The following is a 24,293-nucleotide window of genomic DNA, read 5'->3' on the forward strand; positions in this document are numbered from 1 at the left end:
TTAAATCTACCTCTTTTGTGTTTACTTTTTAATTTCCCACGGGTCCGCAATGTCTTAATTGCCCTTTGATTTCCTTCATTTGGCATATACTCCCTCTGTCTCAATTTAAGCGTCTACGTTTGACTAGACATGTAATTAAGAAATAAAGATAGACTTTCAAATCTTGTGGTTCTAAATTTAAAATGTGTATAATATAATAAAAATTCTTTGAATCTTGTGATTATAAACTTGACATGTAGGATATTTGAATTGTCAACTTACTAAATATAAAAAGAAACTTACATAATCAAAATAAGATAATTTTTTTTTTTTTAACAACAAACTCCCAAGTGGGCGAACACAACAACAAGAAATTGTACGAAAAACAACTGAAATTGTACTCTAAGCTGGGAGTAACATTTGTATATTTCAGAAGTTGAACATTTATTCTACCTCTTGTATGTTTACTTTTTAAGTCCTCGCATGTCCGCAATGTCTCAATTGTCCTTTCATTTCCTTCATTTGGCATATACGGCCAATGTCTCAATTTAAGTGTCTACATTTGACCAAACACGAAGTTTAAGAAATAAAGATAGATTTTTGAATCTTGTGGTTCTAAATTACAAATGTGTATAATATAATAAAATATCCTTTGAATCTTGTGATTATAAACTTGACATGTAGGATATTTGAATTGTCAACTTACTAAATATAAAAAGAGGCGGGCATAACCAAAATAAGACAAATTTTAACAACAATTGAGAAATTAAGGGGAAAATAAGAGGAGAAGAAAAAAATATGGAGACTCACTAAGGAGAATCGCAGTATACTTTGCAAAATATACAAACCATAAAAATACTAAATTGAGTAATCAAATTAATCATGTTGGGTCCCGTGCATTGCACGGGCATAGTTTGCTAGTATGATACTATACATGTGTACATATGTTTTTAGTTGGGAAAAGGGTCAAAAATGCCCCTCAATTTTGGGAAAAGAATTAAAAATATTCTCCATTACAAATTTGAATCAAAATATCCCTCATGTCAATAAGTTTTCAAACATATCGCTGTCTTAACAGAAATCCATAACATAACCCGATTTCATTTTTAAACCAATTTCATTTAAACACGACCCAACTAAATAAAAAACGCATATGGGTTGCCCGTTCCAGTGCCTAGTGACTCCAGATGTAGGACTTGCGAACAAGTTGGTCGCATATGGTTTTTTTTATGTAGTTTGGTTGGATTTAAATGGAGCGAGTTTAAAAATAAAATCGGGTTATGTTGTGGATTTTTGTTAAGACAGGGGTATATTTGAAAACTTTAATGACAGGAGAGGTATTTTTGACCTAAATTTGTAATAGAGGATATTTATAGCCCTTTTCCCAAAGTAAAGGGTCATTTTTGACCCTTTTCCCTTTTTAGTTTGAAAATGTTTAACTCATTGCAATTTCATACATATTCAATACTTTCAAGTATTCCAAATTATAATATTTTTTTAAAATAAATATTTCCCATTGAACTAGTTTCTTGTAAACACCATCTTATATTCTCTCCTATATTTATTAATATATATGTTTTATTTAGAGTGACGGTTATCTTTATGTGTTTAAGCAGTAATTTAATAAAATTAATTTCTGTTTTAAAAACCCAAAAATATGAAAAACTTTAAGAACAAAAATGTAAAAGAATCAGAAAATGTTCGAGTTCACATGTTTCTTTATTGTTCTCAAGAAATTTAACCTCATCACAATTGCCATTAAGGTTAATGGATTAATTCCTACAAGGAAAGAATGGAAAATTATTTTGCAATAGCGGCATCGGTCAAAAAATATTATCAATTAGATCATTTGACCGAAGCCGACATCGAGCCAAGCGACAACAACAATGCGAGGAAGACTCTTTTCTCAACTCTTTAATAACTAGAAGAATCAATTCTACATATAAGCACATAGAAAGTGTTTTCCCTCACCAATGTGAGACAAAGTGCCTTTGCACAAATAAAACTTGTTTGAATTTCATTTTCCACCATTTCTCAATTCACATTACACTCATTTTTAAAGTCCAACAGTGATTAAAATAGAAGAGTCAGCCTTTTAGTCTTTACTCCGAATTTGAAAATCAAATTACAAAATTTTAAATTGAGATTTTCACATAAAAGTAGTACAAATAACAACCTTGTTATAAATTATAGTAATTATATTGAATTTATTTGAAAAAAATTAGTATAACATAATTTAACTCCCGCAATCTAATATTAAAAAAACAAGAAAATGAAATTATCATTTTAAACTTGGTGTACTATTCCAAAAGCCAAGGCCCTCTAGCAATTCGACACGTATTGTAATGACTAAGCTGCGATACACGTGATTACTACTACTTCCTAATGCTTAACAGCACTAAATTTCTTCTTTACTACTTGCCATTGAGAAACCAAACAAACACAACACAACTGAAACGGCGGTAAAGGACAAAAAAATAGGAAGAGTCGTCAGTACATGACTCCGACGCCAGAGACGTGTTTTTGTTTCGGAGCCGATAATGTCACACTCCTCAAGTTATACTTTTGATTCAAATTCAAATATATCCAATACTATTATACTTTACTCTGATTTACCTTTATTTTTAACACAGATACGTGGCGAGCTTAAAATAAATAACTATTTCTAATTTTAAATACTTGATTTACTTTCAAACCCACCCATTTAACCTATTTCTGACTTGGTTAAACGGATAGGTTTGTAAAGTGAATCGAATATTTAAAATTGGGGATTATTTTTTTTTTGTTTCTAAGCTCGCCACGTATCCATTAGTTGAGAATAGGATAAATCCGTGTAAAAATATAATGGAAGGGACATATTCAGGAGTCATTTGGATATGATTTCAAATCATGATAATTTGAAGTTGAAGTTTTGTTTGGATATACAATTTAGATTTCTTAAGTTATATTTTTTTTATATGACATAAAAACCCACAAGTTGTGAAAATAATCAAAATTATCCCAGTTCTTATACAATCTTATCAAATGAGCAAGTCATAGTTCATAACAAAATTAATACACTAGCAATAGTTCATAACAAAATTAATACACTAGCAGAAGACCTTTCTAAAAATACAACATCAATTGATCAAACTGTAGTTCAATAAAATAGAAACTTGAACATGAGTTATAGTGTAAATACTCGTTAATATAATCCTCCACATGATTCGTAAGAGTACATTTACTGTAAATATATTACGAACTTGTAGATGTTTTAATATTTGATATAAATGGTTGATAAACATGATTGGTAAATATATCTACCAACTTATGAATCTATTTTTACAAAATATGAACATATAGGTCAACTTTTACATTTAAAAAATTTGAAATCATGATTTAAAATTTCAAATCATGCATATTTGAATGACTTGGGATTTCATGCATGTCCAAAGGCTTACTAAAACTATTTTGATAGTACAAGGTAGGGGTGGGCATAGTACGGTATTTGAAACTTCAGTACGGTAATTTCGATTCTAAAAATACTATACCATTACCATGCCAAATTAATTCGGTATGTTTCGGTATTTTAAAGTTCGATTTCGATATTTTACGATACGGTAAATCGGTATCATAGTTTGTCCGGCTTCGACTTACTTACACTCATATCGTGGAGAATTATGACTTCCGCTACTGTTTCAATTATTATGTACTAAACACCTTACCCATGTAAAAAATATTCAAAAGAAAGTTCAAGCAATCCCCTTCGTAAATTAATCACACAAAAAAGACATTTAAATCAAGATAGAGTAGTTAAAGTTCAAACGTTTGAACAATTATTTTTCTAGAAAATACTAGTTTATATATTTGTTAGTATTATAATGCTAAAATATATGAATTGCATATGTAATTATATACTTTGCTATGGTGTTCAGTATTTTTTTTATGAATACCGAATACCGTACCGAATATGATTTTTTTTAAAATGCATACCAATTAGCGTACCAAATACCATAATATTGAAACATGTATAATTTTTTTTTAATTTCAGTATGGTAATCGGTATCTATCATACCATGCCCATCCCTAGTACAAGGTCATATTAGATTGGCTGAAGTCATCAACAGACCCTCGAACTTGTCCTGATATTTCATTTAGACCCCCAACTGAGACGTTGACCATATGGACTCTCAAACACAAGCTAAACTGTGCCATTTGAACACATCGTGCCAGCTTGACAAATGCATGCAATACACTGCTTTAAAAAGAGTGTGAGAGACCAAATTTTTCCTTTTTTAAAATTTTAATCATTAAAAATTAATTTTAAGAAAAAATCTATTTAAATAATTAAACAAAAAACTGAAAAACCCAACCCACCCTCTCCAATCTGAAAACCTAGCCCACTTCGCCGCCGCTCCACTTCAAAATCTATTTAAACAAATCTCCTACAAAAAATTGCACATTTTTTTAAATTATTTAAATAGATTTTGAAGTGCGGCGGCGGCGAAGTGGGCTAGGTTTTCAGATCGGAGAGGATGGGTTGGGTTTTTCAATTTTTTTTAATTATTTAAATAGATTTAAAAATAATTTTTTCTTTAAAATAATTTTTTTGTTGATATGGTTTGTTTTTATTGGTCTATTTTTTCATGTCACAGCAAGTGAAGCTCACGCACCACACCTGATCTAGACTGGGTTCAAATGACACAGTTTAGCTTGTGTTTGAGGATGCAGATGGTCAACGTCTTAGTTAGGGGGTCTAAATGGAATATCACGACAAGTTCAGTGATTTGTCGATAACTTCACCTTATTATATTCTTTTCCGTAATTCAAAAGCCAAGGCCCTCTAGGAAGCTGACACGTATTGCCATGAACGAAAGCGCGATGTACCTGATTACTACTCCCGAATGCTTAACAGCACTAAATTTCTTCTTTACTGTCTCGATAGTTGAAAGCAAACAAACAAACACACAAAACTGAAATTGCGGGAACAGGACAAAAAGAAAAAAGAAAAAAATAGGAAGAGTGACAACTCAGACATGTCATCACAGTCAGTACACGACTCCGACTCCGGCGACTTCGAGGTGGTGGACAAGGATGTTACTGAAGACATCTCCGGTGACCATGTTTTTGTTTCGGAGCAGCCGATGATGATGTCTGAAGTTGATCAGTCCACGGGAGGAGAAAATAATGGTCCGATTCTGCCTCCACCGGAACGTATGGTGGCTGAGGAAGGGTTTGCTCTCAGAGAGTGGCGCCGGTCAGCTTTAATTAATTTTTTACTTCTCGGCTTTAATTTCTCTGCATGCAAAAAACATATACTCCCCCTGTTTCAATTTGTTTGTATCAGTTACTATTTAGACAATCAAACGATATTTTTTCATAGCATAGTTTTTTCAAATACTTATTGTGGCTCATCTCAATTTATATCGCACTATCGGAATTTCAAAAGTCAACTAAGTTTTTTCTTCTGACACGGAATTTTTTTAAATGACTTTATATATTTTACGCTGTTAGTTATTGTGATTTATACTGCTTTTAACTTGTTTGTAAATATATAAATTTTATTTCACAAAACTTAAAAGCTTCTACGTCCAAAGTCATGGTCAAAAATTAAGAAATTTGATTATCGAAATTCGAACTGAGACAGAGATAGAGAGGGAGTATATCCCTCCAATTCAGTTTGTTTGGCTTGATTCGGAGTATGGGGATTCAACTAACTAATGTTCGGTATGAATATTTTTTTATATTGAAAAACTAGATAAAAGGTAGTACAAGTCACAATAGTTAAACAATTCAAAATATTTAGAAGTTATTTGAAATAATTATGCCCTTTGACCGTCCAAATAGTAATTAGGAGAAACAAATTGAAACTGAGGGAGTATGTATTATATTCGTATAACCCGATTTGATGGACTAAAATTGACAAATACTGTATTGGATCTTGCGATAATCATGCTTGTTTAGGGCACAAAGATGCTTTTGCTACTCACTTTTGCAAAAAGCAAGTTTACTCTTTTTTTTTTTTTTTTTGATCAGTAAGCTTAGTTCATTGTTGTTTGTCTATCAAAAACTAATTTATTTTGCTCGTTCTCTCCAAGAAACTTATTCACTAAGTTGTTTCTTGCCAACTGAAGCTGCCTTTCCTTTTTTCTATTCTCTTGGAAACAAGATAGTTATAGTAGTTTATAAAACCCATGAGAAGTTCAATTTTCATTTTGTTTGTTTTTCTTTTCCAAGGATAATGCTTTAAAATGATTAGCAAAGAGTCTGATTTACCTCCAATGCCTGTAATTTTCTTACCTCGACCAGTTAGTTGGGGATAATGAATTGGAATTTATTGTCAACTCCTAAGGTAAATTCATAAAAGAAGAAAATTCTGCTAATATATTTGGGAGGCCTATGATACTTAGTGATAAATGAGTTCTTGATGAGATGGTCTGAAGATAGTGGGTGGTCCGAAGATAAATTCGTTGACGAAGAGAATCCTGTTAATATTTTTGAGGAGGGCCTGTGATTACTTATTCATAACTGTGTAGTTTATGAAATAACCTTGCCATGCCATAGTTAGAGCCGGATTCAGGATTTTAAGCAAGTGGTTATGGAGTACCCATGTTGCTCCCAAACGTACACGCAAGTATACGTAGTTGTACAAGTAATATAGACTGTTAAGTCCAGATATCGATCCCACAGAGACTTAGATTCTACTGTTAAGCTAATTCAAATTCGAATGAAACTATTCAAGAAGGTGAAAATCAAGATGTTTGTTGTACTAAACTAAAACTGAAAAGTAACCAATTTGTGATGGGTGTTTTTGTGACTGGGACTACCTTGACAAAGATTGTAAGAATTATCAGACGAGAGAAAGATCTAGGGTTATGGCTTTCGGCAATCCAGTTGATCTTCAGACAATTCCACCTATTTTATTTCCTGGGTTACTAGTTGACGGGTTAATTATACTTTATGATATTCTCTCGAACTACTCACAAACCTGTAGATGTTACTATAATGCCTATATCTCTATGGTCACCAGAGGTAACAAGAACGCATTTATTTCTCCGTATTTAACTAAGTAGGGCTAAAGGGTATATCTCTATCCTCAGTAGCGAAACGATTAAATCGAACAAACTCTATTTATTCTTATTACGTACGTGAATTCCCTTTCTCAAGTTCAATTCGCGCACCACAGATAGTGTCTAACTATTGGCCAGATAATCAAACAATTAAGATCAAGAATAAATAAGCAACCAAAAATATGGAAAATCAATAGGTAATAATTGTCATCAAACCAACTTTCAAGTCTTTCGCCACAACCCTAGAATTAAGAAGTTTAGCTACTCATGATTCGATCATAGACAAAAGAATTCATGAATAAACTAGGGTTGAAAAAGATGAAAAATAAAATAACCTAGAGAGAGAAAAATAGAACGGTGGCTTACAAATCCTTGAATAATCCCACCACACTGTTCTCAGCTATTAAAACGTCTATATATAGTCTAGGGTAAAAAAACAAAAAATAAGTAATCCAAATCCTAGTCGAATCGGGACAACTCTCGCAGAACCTCGCTTTCCTTCCGCATCGCGGAAGGATCGCGCAGAGTACTGGTGCTTCTAGCTTTCCTTCTGCATCGCGGAAGGATCGCCTGATGGTATTGCCTGGCTGGTCTTGTCCGCTTTCTTCACGCGATGCGGAAGAAAAGCGGACCCTTCAGTCGAATTATTTTCCTTTTGGTTCGTCCTTTGTGGTCTTCGACTCGTCACCTCGTCTACTCGTCATATGCTCCAAACTCAATCACTTTAAGCATAGTTTTCCATCAGTTGTCATCGTCGCACCTATACACATGAAATATAACGACATAAGTTCAAATACGACGATTGCATCATGAATTAAGCGATAAAAGTCATAAGGGTAGGATGTAAAATGACACAAAACATGATATTTGTGCCAAATATCACCACCCCCCACTTAGACTTTGCTCGCCCTCGAGCAAACACAAACCAACACCAGACTATACTTCTAGTTCCACTGATTCAAACAGGTCTGCAACGGGATTCAGCTAGTATGGCTATCTCTAAAGAAAGATTTTCAAAACCAAAACAATGACCCAAGTTGCGAAAGCCATGCCAAAGATTTAAAACTTTCAATGTTTGGCACCAAGGACCACCTTCCTGAAAGAACACTTCACTTTTAAAACCAATTGACCCAATGACACCACTTTAAAACATGAAAGCAACCTTATGATCAAGAAATCAACACTTTACCACTCTATTGCTAATTATGTGCCCTCACCAAAATAAAGTAGTCCATATCTCTCAAGAATCACATACGTTTAAATTAATGGACCTAAAATCAATAAGTACGCTCACTCTCACAAAGAATATCACATGTAAAATACGACATACCATAGGCTTGCCCGTAGTGTAACCACTCTACTAATGCAAGTAGACGAACCTAGAATCAAGTACGACTTCGGGGGTTGTAATGTAGGCTAAGGGACGGGTAGGAATTATTTGGATAATAATGACTAACCTTCCTAAGCACTTTAATACATATACTTTTATTATTCTTGCACAATATCTTCATTAGCCCTGATTCGACACCAACCAACCTTTAAATCTCTCCCAATTCACCCATTTTCTTTGTTTAAGCACCACTCCTTTTTTTTTTTTTTAAAAGTCACACAAGTTAGAAGGGAAACTTTTTCGCTACATTTTTTTTTCTTCTTTTTCTTTTTTTCAATTTCCAACTAACGAGTGAATTAATTCTGTTCATTCGGTGCTCTCATTGTCTTCCTAGACTACAATTAACAACCATTTCCCCTCTTTATTTCACATCCCAACTCCCATTTTACATGTAAATGATTAAAGTGCTCATGGAGTGTTTGGATCAAAAATCAAGTTTTATAGAACGAAAGGGTAAAGGCAAAGTAACTGCTATCAAAGAAAAGGCTAAAGGCTCAAAAGGGTTAACTAGGGTGCTTATTTGCAAGTTGGTAGGATAACTTTTTAGGCTTTTTAGTGACTAATCAAAGAAACGCCTCTATCACTTTCTAGGCTCAACCGAACTTCATTTCGCTTTGTGAACACACAGGGCAAGTTCTACACGTCAATACCAAACATGGATTCAAATACGAAACCTTACTCACACATGGCACACAATCAACGCAAGAGGGATCCGGTTGTCCCTCGAATCAAACAATAATGACAATCAACAATGCCAAGTGGGTCATATGAGTCAAACAAAAACCATTTTACGTGCTTTCAAGAAAGGCGATGCAATTTCACGGCATGTTTTCACAAAAAATTTCAAGATCACTCATATGCCAATACTTCACCTAACCCGTGCACCTAGCATTTGAATACACCTATCCTAAGGACTAATTTTCCCTCAAGCAGGTTGTCATCCACCCGTCATCAGGAAACGCCCTTTCTATGACTATAAAAGAAAAAAATCTACCTACGCCCGGTTCAAAGGCCCCCCCCTCGGGAAAGAACCGAGGCCATAAGAAAATCAAAGGGGGTGGATGATGAATGCCTACTAATGAGGGACTTAAGAAGTTATCAAAGAAAAATAAAGAAAATAAAATCTTTTTTTTTTTCCGACACTAAGATGCAAAACTACTAAAACAAAAAAAAAAAATCCTAAGGCATACTAATCATCATCCGCAACCTCAAAACATGTTGTTACAAGCCAGGGACGTATTTTCCCACCCCACACTTAAAATTATGCAATGCCCTCAATGCATATATATTTGAAAACAAAGCGCAAGCAAGGTAAGAAATACTCCCTGGGGCCCACTAGGGCCTAGTCGTCCTCATCGATGTAGTCCTCCTCATCAGCCTCGCCATCATCTGGCTCGGCGTCCTCTTCTTCTTCATTGTCGTTGCCTTGCATAAGCGACTCTACCTCCTCCCCTTCTTCAAATGCAGCCAATACTCGATCAACCGAGTTTTCGTCCTCATCCGCAGGTAACTGAGACAGCTCGCCCACAAGTGCCCGAGAATGTGGAGTGTGGGGGTTCTGAATAAAGACCCTTGAGAGATCAATGTTAAAGTGCTCACTCGCAACCATCATCCCCGAGTAAAACTGGGCTAGTACAGTGGACTGGGCGGACCTCTCCTCTGCCGGAGTCAAATGATGTCCGGATACACTCGCTGGGGCCATGACATTTGAGATGTCGAGCGAGTCAATGGGCGCCTCAAGTACTCTATCAGTAGAGTATGCCAACTCCTCGTCGAGCCTCATTAAGTAGGAAGTGAGAGTGTTTCCATAACTCAGCCTTTTAGACTTGCCAGCCCGCACTCTTCGAATTTCTTGCATCATCCAATACCCAATGTTCACCGGATGCCCTGTCATCAGGAAGTACACTATGCACACTCTCTCCCTTTGTACCTCCGAGAAGTGATCAAGTGGCATGATTCTAGCATTTAGAAGGCGCAACCACACTCGGGCCTCTCTACAAAAATTACTCATGCTCATGCTCCGATGCTTCCGAAGAGGCCCTGAGTATCGTGCCCATTGAGCTTTTGAGTTGGCTCCACAAAGAGTTTCCCGGATAGCCATATAATCGGGCCTTTTGATGAATTCTAGCAATGGTTCAACAGGCACATCCGGGACTCTAGTTACCCCGCACAAAGTTGATGTCGTCAATGGCACCCAATTTTTCTGAACGAATACCGAATCTGGACTCCCACGGATTGGCATGCTAGCGTAAAGTTCCATGACCCAATCAATGTTCACAGGCCTCGGTTGTTCGAACACAGACGTCCATCCCATGGCGACTATACGGTTGTAGATATCCCGAAAATTCTTCTTCAAAGGGACTCGACTGATCGCTCGCTCATGATTGTATCCCTTCGAGGTGTCAAATCCCGCATACCACTCTGCCCCGTCCCCAGAGAGTCGGGGGTGGGGCGTCCTTTTAGATGCCGGAGGAATGATAACCGCGAGATGCTTGCCCTTTCCGGATGTCTGCCCTTTTGTCGCTTTGGACGGGTTTTGTGCTCTCCCTCTTTTTGTGCCTTGGGAGGAGGAGGCGACAGATTTGCCTTTGGACTTGGCGTGAACCATCTTGCTTGCAAAACAACGCGTCACCAAACGAGAAGTACAGGTCAGTAATCAAGAGGGTCGTGGCACAACCCCACACTTACTCCAAACTATAGTACGAAAATTAAAATCAAAGAAGTTAGCTAATCCTACATGACAAAGAAAGCAAAAACAAAGTAAGCTATTTCATGTTGTAGGGCTTGGGATGGAAAAATCACAATTCTCCAATTCTCCTTCACAATTCGAATTTTATGGTGAGAGGAGATGCACAAGGGTTCCTATGCTCGGTTAATGTTCCATTGCCACTCAAGACTTCACAATTTCACAAGAACTTGGTTTAGGACTTTTATCGAACACCTTGTGGGCTTAAAATCGTCCCTTAACTTTTGACAACAATGGTGGGTTGGAGAACCCTCCCTTGTGCAATGGGAGTCACCTTCTAGCCATAATCACTCATATCACACAAGCAATACCAATCCCCGCCCAAGATTCACCCATACCCATATCCCTACTTTACAACTACAAACATCAATAACAAAGGGGAACAGAAAAAAAAAAAAAATGGAAGACGAACCCACTTACCTTGTGAAGTTAATGGGGGATGGATTGGAGCAACTTGAAGTTGTTTTTGTTAGAGAGGGAATAGGGATGGATATTTTTGTTCGTGGGAAAGGGAATGTGGGAGAGAAGGGGACTGTTTTTGTGTGAAAGGGAATGAAGGGCCGCGGATATATCATAAATAAGAGAAAAAGAATACAAACCGGGTCGACCCGCGCGATCCGTCCGCATCGCGGAAGGAAAGCGCGAGACTGCAGTACTTTGCGCGATCGGTCCACATCGCGGGACCGATGCGCAAATCACTGAAGGTTTCTGATTTTTATGCGCGATCGGTCCGCATCGCGAGACCGATGCGCAAATCACTGGGCACTCTGTTTTTTTTCTTCCTTCCGCCCAATTCCTGCAACATGAACAAACGTGACCTATATCATACAAAAAATTGGGTTGCCTCCCAACAAACGCCTTAGTTAAGGTCGTGGCACGACACTTTTTTTTTCTTTCACATGGGTTGCCTCCCGAGAAGCGCCTGATTTAACGTCGCGGGACGACGTAGGCTCTCCTCAAGCCTCTTCTAGATCGATGGAGGACCTCGCGCGGTCAGTGGCCTCCCCGTAGTAATGCTTCACTCTTTGCCCGTTCACCAAGAATGTCTCATCCGAGTTGGGTTTCTTTAGCTCAACTGCTCCATGTGCGGTCACACGAACTACCTCGAATGGCCCAGACCACTTACTCTTCAACTTTCCACCGAAGATCTTTAGCCTAGAGTTATACAGCAAGACTAACTGCCTAGGCTCAAAGTCGCGAGATTGGATGCGCCTGTCATGAATTCTCTTAGTTCGCTCCTTATACATTTTCGCGTTTTCATAAGCATGATAGCGAAATTCCTCCAACTCGTGCAGCTGCAACAGTCTCTTTTCTCCAGCTTGAACCATGTCTAGATTCAGCTTCTTGATCGCCCAATATGCTCTATGCTCAAGCTCAATTGGTAGATGACATGCCTTACCAAAGACGAGCTTATAGGGAGATGTGCCAATCGGAGTTTTGTAAGCTGTTCTGTATGCCCACAGAGCATCATCAAGCTTCAATGACCAATCTTTTCTACTTACGCTCACAGTCTTCTCCAAAATCCTCTTGATTTCTCTGTTCGATACCTCCACTTGACCACTCGTCTGGTGATAAGCAGTCGCTATCTTGTGTTTCACCCCATACTTGAGCAGCAATTTATCAAAGAGCCGATTGCAAAAGTGCGTACCTTGATCACTGATGATGGCCCGAGGGGTCCCAAACCTTGTAAAAATGTTCTTTTTCAAAAATCGCGCCACCACACTAGCATCATTGGTGGGAAGTGCAATGGCTTCCACCCACTTCGAGACATAGTCTACAACAACCAATATGTACTTATTCCCCTTGGATGGTATGAAGGGAGTCAAGGGACCCATGAAGTCAATACCCCACACATCAAACAACTCGATTTCTAAGATGCCCTTCAAAGGCATTTCATGACGCTTGGAGATATTTCCGGTTCTCTGGCAGCTATCACATGCTCGCACAAATTCATGAGCGTCTTTGAACAAAGTTGGCCAGTAGAACCCGGACTGAAGTACTTTTGCAGTTGTTCTATCTCCGGCATGATGTCCCCCATAGGGCGATGAGTGACACTTCTCGAGAATCGCTGAGACCTCTTCTTCTGGAACACACCTTCTGATCAGCTGATCTGTGCCAACCCGGTAGAGATAGGGCTCATCCCACACATAGAAACGACTGTCATGCAAAATCCGCTTCTTCTTCTCGTGATTAGCAACAGGGGGGTAAATCTCACTTACTATAAAGTTCATCATGTCTGCATACCATGGCACCGCAGCTGATTGAAAGGCAAAGAGTTGTTCGTCAGGAAAAGTCTCCTTTGATCGCCACTGCTTCATCCACATGTTCCCGATCTTCTAATCTCGATAAGTGATCTGCTACCTGATTTTCTGTGCCCTTTTGATCAAGAATCTCGATGTCAAACTCTTGCAGCAGCAACACCCAACGAATAAGCCTCGGCTTTGCATCCTTCTTTGCAAACAAATAACGAACTGCAGTGTGATCGGTATAGACAATCGCCTTCGTGCCCACAAGATATGATCGGAATTTGTCAAAGGCGTAGACAACCGCCAATAGCTCCTTCTCTGTGACAGTATAGTTCATCTGGGCTGCATCAAGTGTCTTGCTGGCATAGTAAATAGGATGAAAAATCTTGTCCCTTTTCTGACCAAGAACAGCTCCCACAGCAAAATCACTTGCATCACACATCAAAATAAATTGCAGAGACCAATCGGGTGCGATGATAATAGGAGCCGACACTAACCTTCGTTTCAGCTCATCAAAAGCCGTCAGACAGGCTTCATTAAACACAAACTTCACATCTTTCTCTAAAAGTTTGCACATTGAATTAGCAACTTTAGAGAAGTCTTTGATGAACCGTCGATAGAATCCTGCATGCCCAAGAAAACTGCGCACTCCCTGAACTGAAACGAGTGGTGGCAATCTTTCAATTGCTTCAATCTTCGCCTTGTCAACCTCTATTCCCTTGCTCGATATCTTGTGCCCAAGAACGATTCCCTCTCGAACCATGAAATGACATTTTTCCCAGTTAAGTACCAAGTTCGTTTCTTCACAACGAGCTAACACGGCATCAAGATGATTTAAACAATCATCAAAGGAATCTCCAAAAACAGAGAAGTCATCCATAAATACCTCCACATAATTTTCCACCATATCTGTGAAATAGCCATCATGCATCGTTGGAAAGTACCTGGAGCGTTGCACAAACCGAAAGGCATCCTCTGGAATGCAAATGTGCCATATGGGCATGTGAATGTGGTCTTCTCTTGATCCTCAGGTGCAATCATGATCTGGTTGTAACCCGAATAACCATCCAAAAAGCAATAATAATCGTGCCCAGCCAATCTGTCGAGCATCTGATCCATGAAGGGCAAAGGAAAGTGATCTTTGCTGGTGGCGTTGTTCAACTTGCGATAGTCAATACATATCCTCCAACCCGTAACAGTTCGTTGAGGCACCAATTCATTCTTCTCGTTTTCCACCACAGTCATGCCCCTTTTTTTCGGGACACATTGTACAGGACTCACCCAATTGCTGTCCGAGATGGGATAAATAATGCAGCTGTCAAGCCACTTGATTACCTCTTTCTTCACCACCTCCTTCATGATCGGGTTCAGTCGCCTCTGACACTCAATACTGGGTTTGCTGTCTTCCTCCAATAATATTTTGTGCATGCAAAACGTGCTACTAATACCTCGAATATCAGCTATCGACCACCCAAGGGCTCGGACTCGATCTCTTAGCACTCGTAACACCCGTTCAACCCGCACATCAGTCAAATAAGCAAAGAGGATTACGGGCAATGTGTCTCCACTACCTAAGAAAGCGTAGCGAAGGTGAGGAGGGAATGGTTTCAACTCAAGAATGGGAGCCTCTTCATTAGATGGTTTCGACTTCTTCCATGACTCTGGTCTGTCTAGCTCCTCTACCGGTGTACTTGCTCGTAGATAAGCAATTGAAGTGTCAAGAATGCCAAGACACTCCTCCACTTCTGCATCGGTTGTCAGATCTTCCCCATACGCCAAAGTTGTCTCCAACGGAACTCGTGAAACTAGAAAGTGAGCTAACTCGGCATTAGTGAGCTCGGGTTCCACCACAGAAATCATCTTCAACTCCTCATAATGGGCTGGAAGCCTGGTGGCTTTGAATACATCAAAAGTCGCCTCTTGTCCATTAACTGTCATGGACATCTTCCCATCTTTCACTCGGATCACAGCATCGACAGTGGCCAAGAATCCTCTCCCCATGATGAGAGGAACACTCTTATCTGCCTCATAATCAAGTATCACAAAATCAACCGGCAGAATAAATGGGCCTACATTCACAAGAACATCCTCAATAATACCATCAGGATACGCAAGAGATCGATCAACCAACTGCAACGTAATAGTGGTTGGCCTAGGCTCTCCCAAACCCAACGTTCAGAACACAGAGGTGGGCATCAGATTTATACTAGCACCCAAATCACACAATGCTAGCCCAACTTCAATGTTGCCAATCGTAATCGAAATTGTGAAGCTGCTCGGATCTTTCAACTTTGGGGGAATTTTACTCCTCACTCTAGAACTGCACTCCTCAGTAAGTGTAACAGTCTCAAACTCTGTCCAACGCCGTTTGTTTGCGACCACATCTTTAATATATTTAGCATATTTTGGGACTTCTTGCAAAAGCTCCACCAAAGGTATGTTGATGTGTACCTGTTTTAAGAGTTCAAGAAATTTCTTGCAAGCCGAATCTGCTTTCTGTTTCTGAAGTCGCTGTGGAAAGGGAGGGGGTGGTCGCACCACTTCCTCTACATGTTGCTCTGCGAGTGTTTGCTTTGGTTCAGCTCGCTTAGCAGGGATAAGTTCTGCCTCTGCTATGTTCTTCTTTTTCGGCGGCACTTCTTCTAGCTCTCTACCATTCCTCAAGGTGACCGCCTTGCATTCTTTTCAGTATCACTCGGAAGAGCACCCGGAGGTCTGACATTCTGCATAAGAGCCATCTGCCCCATCTGACGCTCAAGCTCGTGAATAGATTTCTGCATCTCACTCTGAATTTTCTGATTTTGCTGCTGCATCACTTGATTTTGAGCTATGAGCTGCTTCATCATCTCCTCTAAATTGCTAGCTGGCTGAGCTTGAGGTTGTTGATAATTGTTCGGCTTGTGGAAATCCTGCTTCCCAAATGGAGTGTTGTAATTATTTCCATAATAGTTTCCCCGATTTCCAATACCGCGATTCTGCTGTCCCATAAAATAGACGGACTCTGGATTCAATGGACAATTGTTATAATCACGAGGTTCACCGCAACTTACACATGCTGCCTGTTGAATATGTTGAACTGGTTGAATCTGCTGAGCTTGAGGAAACACCCTCAACATCACGTTAGTGGGAGTACCAATATCAACCTGAATAGCTGCAACATCATCAACTTTAAGAACCCCAGTAGCTTTTTGTGGTAACCCTCGGCTATTCTCATGATACTCATGATGACCCTCAGACATCATCTCAAGGAGATCTTCCATCTCTTCATATGTTTTGTTCAAGATCTGCCCTTGAGCTGAAGCATTCAACAGGGCCCTTGATTCATGTTTAATCTCAAATAGTTGCCGATGATCTCCTTTGGCTGCATGTGATGGGGGCAATCTCGCAGATAGCCCTTATACCTTTCCCAAGCGTGTGGTAGAGATTCAGAATCTCTCTGAGTGAAGTTAGCAATTCTTCCTCGCAGCTCCTTTGTTTCTTGGGTGAGAAGAACTTGTCGATAAACTTATTTGATAATATCTCCCAAGAAGTGATCGAACCTGCAGGTAGATTCGTCAACCATTCCCTCGCTTCGCCAATCAGTGAGAACGGAAATAAGGATAGCTTCACATAATCATCGGGAACATCTCTATATTGGAAATTCTCGCTCAACTCCACGAACTGCATCAAGTGCTTATGCGGGTCTTCACTAGACTTACCCATATACTGGCACGTATGTTGCACCAGCCGCACTGTTCCTTCTTTTAGCTCGAAATTTCCAGTAATGTCAGGCCTAACAATAGCCTTAGCAATAGTTGCCGGACTAGGCCTAGCATAACTGGATAAAAGAATCCGTTATTTTTGTGCCCTCGCAGCTGCTCTTTCACCCTGTTCATCGCCGTTTCTGGCTCTATCCCTTTCTGCCTGTTCAAGAGCAAGTCTTGAACAGATTCAACCAGTTCAACATATTCAGCAGGCAGCATGTGTAAGTTGCGGTGAACCTCATGATTATAACAATTGTCCATTGAATCCAGGGTCCGTCTATTTTGAATCCCCGGCAGCGGCGCCAAAAACTTGTTGCTTTGTTAGCCATTTTTCTCTGTCGGTGAAATGTTCTTTCGATTTCGTGATCAAGATCAACTAACGGTTGTCCTGAACTTCTAGTGCTTGGCATAAACCAGAGAAGCCTGAAGTGACACAAGTAGAACAACGAAAAAGTAAAGACTTGAATAGAAAAAAAAACAAACTCAAATTAGAAAAACAGTAAATTTTCGCCAAAAACTTGTTGCTCCTAAACGCACACGCAAGTATACGTGGTCGTACAAGTAATACAGACTGTTAAGTCCAGATATCGATCCCACAGAGACTTAGATTCTACTGTTAAGCTAATTCAAATTCGAATGAAACTATTCAAGAAAGTGAAAATCAAGATGTTTGTTGTACTAAACTAAAACTGAAAAGTAACCAATTTGTGATGGGTGTTTTTGTGACTGGGACTACCTTGACAAAGATTGTAAGAATTATTAGACGAGAGAAAGATCTAGGGTTATGGCTTTCGGCAATCCAGTTGATCTTCAGACAATTCCACCTATTTTATTTCCTGGGTTACTAGTTGACGGGTTAATTATACTTTATGATATTCTCTCGAACTACTCACAAGCCTGTAGATGTTACTATAATGCCTATATCTCTATGGTCACCAGAGGTAACAAGAACGCATTTATTTCTCCGTATTTAACTAAGTAGGGCTAAAGGGTATATCTCTATCCTCAGTAGCGAAACGATTAAATCGAACAAACTCTATTTATTCTTATTACGTACGTGAATTCCCTTTCTCAAGTTCAATTCGCGCACCACAGATAGTGTCTAACTATTGGCCAGATAATCAAACAATTAAGATCAAGAATAAATAAGCAACCAAAAATATGGAAAATCAATAGGTAATAATTGTCATCAAACCAACTTTCAAGTCTTTCGCCACAACCCTAGAATTAAGAAGTTTAGCTACTCATGATTCGATCATAGACAAAAGAATTCATGAATAAACTAGGGTTGAAAAAGATGAAAGATAAAATAACCTAGAGAGAGAAAAATAGAACGGTGGCTTACAAATCCTTGAATAATCCCAGCACACCGTTCTCAGCTATTAAAACGTCTATATATAGTCTAGGGTAAAAAAACAAAAAATAAGTAATCCAAATCCTAGTCGAATCGGGACAACTCTCGCAGAACCCCGCTTTCCTTCCGCGATCGCAGAGTACTGTGGCTTCTCGCTTTCCTTCCGCATCGCGGAAGGATCGCCTGATGGTATTGCCTGGCTGGTCTGGTCCGCTTTCTTCACGCGATGCGGAAGAAAAGCGGACCCTTCAGTCGAATTATTTTCCTTTTGGTTCGTCCTTTGTGGTCTTCGACTCGTCACCTCGTCTACTCGTCATATGCTCCAAACTCAATCACTTTAAGCATAGTTTTCCATCATTTGTCATCATCGCACCTATACACATGAAATATAACGACATAAGTTCAAATACGACGATTGCATCATGAATTAAGCGATAAAATTCATAAGAGTAGGATGTAAAATGACACAAAACATGATATTTGTGCCAAATATCAACCCACTAATTGATTTTGACAATAAGTTCAAACTTAGTATATATAAAAAGAAAATTTAATAATATATCTGCTGTAGCACCCACTTCCTTCAACATTTCTGATGTGTAAATGTGCTGCTTTTTATGTTAACACCGTGAAAAAACTGCGTTTATCGTACAATCTGAAGCTTCACCCAGATTTCTGTAGTTGAACATATCTCAGTGTATGCCTATGAAGTTCCTTATTAAGTACTTTAATATTTATCTTATACCAGTGATGCTTTTAAATCTCACTACTCCCAATTTACTATTGTGTAGTGATTTACTTTTTAATTCCCGTCCTGCCTAATTCCCTATGTTGTATGTATTTGAGATGAAATTACAAGATTACATTTCTGGATCTCCTTAACTGAGAGGTGTAATAGTTGTTTCATTTTTCCAGATTGAACACAATACGGCTGGAGGAGAAGGAAAAAAGGGAGAAAGAAATTGTTAGGGAAATAATTGAAGAAGCAGAGGAATACAAAGCAGAGTACTATAGGAAATGGAAACTTAGATGTGAAAATAACATAGCTGCTAACCGAGAGAAGGAGAAGGTGAGACCTAGAGCTATAAAAATTAAAAGTCTTTTCTTAAGCATTTTGCTTAAATTCAGGGTTTGTTAACCACTTTTGGCATAAATTTGCTAGTGCTGGTTTTCCCAACAGTTGCTTTAGCTGGAAGAAAACTTATCACTGGTCTGGCATGTTGCTATATGATTACCTTCTCTTCCTAATTGTCTCAACTCTTCATAATAGGATATGAGCTTAGAGACAGGGATGATTAACCTAGTAAAAGTACTACCAATTTTAATGCGCGTTTTTCATCTTTTGGCCGGTCGGCCGAAATTAATCACGGGCGGTAGCCAAAATATACAAAACATATACACTAGTTATGTATATTATATGCTTATTTATGTATACAATATGTATATTATATGTATATTTATTATATACGTAATATACAAAACCTATATATTTACTGGCTATTTTGTAAATTAGATCACCGAAAGGCATTGGACTTATCTCTTTTTAATCATGGTACTTCCTACTCAACCAGGGCAGACCCACTGAGAAAAGCAGTTTCTATGTTATCTGTTTACATTTTATATGAGATGGCGCTAGCGTTCGTAAGAGATATATATTAAATTGTGAAAGTGGATATTTTCCAGTTTAACTATTTGGTAAATTTTTCACCAGTGATCAAAATGTGCTAATGTGCTTATAACCTTTGGTACTAATAATCTATGCTTAGTAGTTGTGCTCTGGGTGAGTTTTATTTGCTAATCTGCGCAGAAGTGACATCTTTGGTTATATGAATTGTTAAATCTCTAAAAGTACTTCCACAGTACGGCAAATTTTCCTAGTCAATCGACGTGTTGCAGTTCATGTGTTATCTTTTTCCTTTTTTACAGTTATTCTTGGCAAACCAAGAGAAGTTCCATGCTGAAGCGAATAAGGCTTATTGGAGGGCAATTGGAGAGCTTATCCCAAAGGAGGTCCCAACCATAGAAAAGAAGGGAAAGAAGAAGGATAAGGAGAAGCAGCCATCCATCATTGTCATCCAAGGACCCAAGCCTGGAAGGCCAACCGAACTCTCTAGAATGCGTCAGATACTTGTGAAACTCAAACACAACCCACCTGCCCATATGAAGTCTTCACCAAAACCATCTTTGGAACCGGGAAAAGATGCAAAGACAGGAACAAAAACTCCCGCTGCAGCTGCCTCTGCAAAGCCCCAAGCTACTGCAGCACCTTGAAGGAGCTTTATCTGCTGCTGGACAATGAAAATGCTACTTTGTTGATCTTGTAAAGCAGTCGTCCTTCATGTTAACTTAAATGTTATGAGTTTGAGAATAACTCCTATCGGGAAGTGTTTACTCTCATTTCTAGTTTTAGGAGCTAATATGTGCATAGAGAAAAGGTTTCTGTCTGTTTCTCTGTTTTTACTGTGTTGATAGTTTCTCTCACCTGTAAACTTAACCTTCAATATCTGAAATTTGGAGTTGTATAGTAGCTCGTTCTGTGCAACTGTCTCTAGTTCCTACCTATATATGATCTATGACAATTCCAAGAATATGGAAAACAGGGAGTTTCCATCGAAGGGTGTGTGGAATTATTAAGGTTCCTTCATTTCCATAGTGGAGTTTTCTACGGTGCAAATCTAGATTAGTTGGCCAAATGGATCCAACTTGGATTCCTGGCATTGGATTCTTGAAGGGAAAAAATTTGATTAAGAACATCAAAAGGAAAGTTAAACTTTCGTAAAGGTAAGTAAGACAATTTCGTAAAGGTAAGTAAGACAATCTTGATCACCTAGTCTATTGAATGCATCCAACTCTAGAACCTTGAAACTACTATACAAGAGGGAAATAAGTAGTTAAAACTGTGAAGTACTAAAGATTCTTCCTTCCTTCCTTATCAGCTACTGCTAAGTTTATATTACATGAGAAGGTTTATAAAAAGGGTAGTCTAATGAGAGCCAATACATTACTCCTTGCCATAAGCCGAAGGGGGACTGCCCAATGTTAGCAGAACAACAATATACAAGTATGGCAGAAGTAGCTTGATATCCAAGACAATATAATCATCGATCGAGAGGTTACTTTAAAAGGATAACATTCATAAAGCACATGTTTATGCCTAGGCAGCCTTAAGTTTACTGGCTTATATATCAACATTCAAAGAGAGGTTGAAAGACATAGATAGATGTACAACTACAAAAACACATGAAGTCCTATACACTCTTATTTCTGAAAACAAATTAAATGGCAGAGCCAATACTCATGATTTACGGGGTGGCAGTGGCGCGTCACACAAGCATTTGTTGTGGAAATACGAATAAAGATCAGACCTCTGCATAAACTCACCCTGTTGGATCTTCCCACAAAGTCTGTTATAACTCACATTGAAGAGCTCCACGATTGCTTTGTCAACGCTGTTGGAAGACTCCTGTAAATCTTGTTATGATTCAAATCCAACCTCGCTAAATTCTCCCCAAACATTAGCTTTGAGAAATCGAACTCAAACTTATTTCGATCCAAAATCATTTCAAATGTTGTCTTATCTTTGCCAAACAAGAATGAAATATCCCCTTCAAGCATGTTCCTTGACAAGTCAATTGTGTTAAAGCTCCGACCCACAAAAGAAGTTGGTACAACCCCCGTTATTTGGTTGTGTCCAAGGTAAAGATACCTGAGCTTTGAAGCTAACTTGCTAAAAGATTCCGGGATTGGTCCAGTAAGTTTGTTCCTGTCTAAACGTAGGAATTCGAGATTTGGCAATTCGGAAAGTGAAGGAGGGATTGTACCTACGAGATTGTTGTACGACAACTTGATGTATGTTACCTTTTTCAACTTACTAAGAAAGTCAGGGACGGGTCCTGAAATGTTTGTTTGACTAATTCTCAAGAATGTGAGCTTTGAGAGCTTAGTAATTGTGGATGGAATTGGACCTGAGAGATTTCGCACATTGTTGAAATCTAATCTTTGGAGGTATGGAAGGTCTCCAATGGCCGGCGATATGTGACCCAGGTTATCAATTTTGAAGAAGGATAGGCCAATAACACGATTGGTCTTGTCATCACATGAGAGACTGTTTTCATTCCAATCAGTACAACAATCAGTTTTGGGATCCCAAGTGATCAAGAAATAGGAATACCTAGGCCTTTCTTGATTTCCAGGAGGGCTTTTTTGTCATCTGGATTGCACCTTTCTGAGAGAGATATAGAGAATTGAGAGAGAAACGAGAGAGAGGGCGTTTGGTCATAGTAGTATTTATAGGAATATGATATTCTTGCTTTAAAGTTTTGGTTCTCCCTCTCAATAAAGAGTTACATAAATGTCCTTCCTCTATAAATCAAGCTGTAAATCACGAAAAAGACTAGTTCATTTGAGTGGACATATATAGTAGCTAGTTGTGAACTCGAACGTGTACTCAAGATCCAAGATCAAATTATTGACTTTGTAAACTAATTTTGGACAACGAGTGGACATAAAGCTCCTATTAGAAAGAAGTGGCGTGTCATGTCTTATTTTCATTTTCTAGCTCATTGTGGACATAAAGGTCCTATGCTTTTTCTGGAATCTGCAGTTGCATAGTAGCTAATTCTGTGAGACCGTCTCTACTTCCTACGTAAATATGATATATGCCAAATTAGTAATTGGCACATGCTCTCAATAGTGTAGTTACATTCTTAGGCTGATTACAGAACGATGTGATCTTAGGCAAAATTGGTGTATCAGTTCCAGAATAAGGAGTTACCACCGAAGGGTGTATGGAATGATTAAGGTTCCTTCATCCCCCATGTGGCAAGTGGACAATTTTGGACGAGTCCTTAAATTCTGTACCTAGTTAAATGATGGGAGTACTAGTCAAAGTCATACATTACAGAAAGTTTTAATAGGAAAAGTTTATATCAAGCTGATAAAAAAGTTTTAGTAACTACCCCTCCTACCTCCGTCCCAATTTATGTGATATCATTTGACTAGACACGGAGTTTAAGAAAAAAAAAAGGATGACTTTTGAAATTTGTGGTCCAATACAAGTCTTAAATATATAAAGTTAAATTGTTTCTAAATATAATAAGGTGACATTCTTTTTTGATACAAAATAAAAAGGAAAGGATGCCACTGAAATTGGGACGGAGGTTTAGCTTCTACTTTTCTATATGATACAATCGAGAATCATACCCCAAAAGCTACCTATTGAGGTGGGAGAACCCAAGGCTATATAAGTCCCACATCAACTTGATATTTGACACAAATATCATGTTTTGTGTCATTTTACATCCTACTCTTATGACTTTTATCGCTTAATTCATGATGCAATCGTCGTATTTGACACAATCGTCGTATTTGAACTTATGTCGTTATATTTCATGTGTATAGGTGCGACAATGACAAATGATGGAAAACTATGCTTAAAGTGATTGAGTTTGGAGCATATGACGAGTAGACGAGGTGACGAGTCGAAGACCACAAAGGACGAACTAAAAGGAAAATAATTCGACTGAAGGGTCCGCTTTTCTTCCGCATCGCGTGAAGAAAGCGGACAAAAACTAGCCCAGGCATTATCATCAGGCTTTCCTTCCGCATCGCGGAAGGAAAGCGGGAAGCCTCAGTACTTTGCGCGATCCTTCTGCATCGCGGAAGGAAAGCGGGGTTCTGCGCGAGCTTTCCCGGTTCGACTAGGATTAGGTTTACTTATTTTTTGTTTTTACCCTAGACTATATATAGACGTTTTATTAGCTGAAAACGGTGTGCTGGGATTATTC

General features: G+C 38.6%; 1 protein-coding gene and 1 pseudogene across 1 annotated transcript; one reads left to right on the top strand and one right to left on the bottom strand.

Moving 5' to 3' along the window:
* The first annotated feature begins 4,895 nt into the window (after positions 1 to 4,895).
* On the top strand, positions 4,896 to 21,049 carry LOC132630747 (clathrin light chain 2-like). The gene is made up of 3 exons (XM_060346324.1): positions 4,896 to 5,215; positions 19,423 to 19,576; positions 20,434 to 21,049. Exons 1-3 carry the CDS (start codon positions 4,995 to 4,997, stop codon positions 20,776 to 20,778), a joined length of 720 nt encoding a protein of 239 aa, XP_060202307.1. The 5' UTR covers positions 4,896 to 4,994; the 3' UTR covers positions 20,779 to 21,049.
* A 305-nt stretch (positions 21,050 to 21,354) lies between these two features.
* LOC132630497 (polygalacturonase inhibitor-like) lies at positions 21,355 to 23,325 on the bottom strand (annotated as a pseudogene).
* Between the last annotated feature and the right edge of the window lie 968 nt (positions 23,326 to 24,293).

Source organism: Lycium barbarum, chromosome 3 (genome assembly GCF_019175385.1).
Source record: "Lycium barbarum isolate Lr01 chromosome 3, ASM1917538v2, whole genome shotgun sequence".
Lineage (NCBI taxonomy): Eukaryota > Viridiplantae > Streptophyta > Magnoliopsida > Solanales > Solanaceae > Lycium > Lycium barbarum.

Excerpts from the sequence above, each read along its gene's own strand:
- LOC132630747 (XM_060346324.1), top strand. The coding sequence starts at position 4,995 with ATGTCATCACAGTCAGTACACGACTCCGACTCCGGCGACTTCGAGGTG. Across the intron at positions 5,216-19,422 it reads GCTCTCAGAGAGTGGCGCCG|ATTGAACACAATACGGCTGG; the intron begins GTCAGCTTTAAT and ends TCATTTTTCCAG. Across the intron at positions 19,577-20,433 it reads CTAACCGAGAGAAGGAGAAG|TTATTCTTGGCAAACCAAGA; the intron begins GTGAGACCTAGA and ends CCTTTTTTACAG.